Here is a 974-nt window from a genome sequence, read left to right as displayed (position 1 = left end):
AAAAATTGATTTTCTCATTTTGAGGTCAAATTTGAATTTTATTATTTTCATGGGGGATATCAAAGTCTTTCCAGTATTAGAAAAAAAAATTTCTGTGTGGCTATTTGATGACTCCTTCCCATCAAATACAAGCCAAATCAAAGTTCAAGAACGAGTTAGTGGCCCCAGACTTAAGGTTGAATCTTTGGGTAACAGCAACCTGGGTCTTAACAGGTGGGCTGGCAGCAGCTGGGCTCAGAGCAGCTTGGGGGGCAGCAGTAGCAGCAGCAGGCTGGGCGGCAGCAGGACTGTCCACAGTAGGATGGGCGGCAGCAGGAGGCCTGGGCATGGTGCAGCTGGCAGCAGGTTGGGGGTGTGCTGCTCACTACACAGCAGGGGGGCAGGCAGGTGCCCTCCACGCGGCAGTCTGGGCGGCACCATCTAACGCGGCAGCTCACGCCTCCACTGCCACCCTCCTGGCCACTGCCAGTTCCACAGCAGCTTGGTTGGCAGCAGCTGGGCTGGCAGCAGCTGGGCTGGCAGCAGCTGGGCTGACAACAGCTGGATTGGGAGCAGCTGGGTTGACAGCAGCTGGACTGGGAGCAGCTGGGTTGGCAGCAGCTGGGTTGACAACAGCTGGGCTGGCAGCAGCTGGGTTGACAGCAGCTGGACTGGGAGCAGCTGGGCTGGCAGCAGCTAGAGCCACAGGTACCACCGGTGGAGCATGTGGGAAAGCCACAGAAGCTAGTAGCGCAGCAGGCCATGGTATCAGACAATGCTCTGTGCTGAAGGTTTCTTTGCTTGGAGAAGTTTTGTGAGTCTGGGTAGTGACTACCACTCCAGTCCTTTTATAATCCTTGCCTGGCTGCTGTTTCCCTAATTTCCAAAGCCTCTTCCTTGTTTATGTTTATGTAATTTTCCTCTAAATGATAATTGTTTGTTCCTGAGTTACTTGTTCAGTCTTCTGAAAGCCTATAAATGGTTATTTTATTTGG

The 974-nt window shown here is 52.6% G+C and overlaps 1 protein-coding gene across 1 annotated transcript; it reads right to left on the bottom strand.

The window, feature by feature from the left end:
- Positions 1-206: 206 nt before the first annotated feature.
- LOC119813152 (keratin-associated protein 1-3-like) lies at positions 207-743 on the bottom strand. Its single transcript, XM_038328306.1, has one exon. The coding sequence runs from the start codon at positions 741-743 to the stop codon at positions 207-209; it is 537 nt and encodes a 178-aa protein (XP_038184234.1).
- Between the last annotated feature and the right edge of the window lie 231 nt (positions 744-974).

Source organism: Arvicola amphibius, chromosome 4 (assembly GCF_903992535.2).
Source record: "Arvicola amphibius chromosome 4, mArvAmp1.2, whole genome shotgun sequence".
Taxonomy (NCBI): Eukaryota; Metazoa; Chordata; class Mammalia; order Rodentia; family Cricetidae; genus Arvicola; species Arvicola amphibius.
Note: the sequence above shows the minus strand (reverse complement) of the source record. Positions and strands in the feature narration are given on the sequence as shown.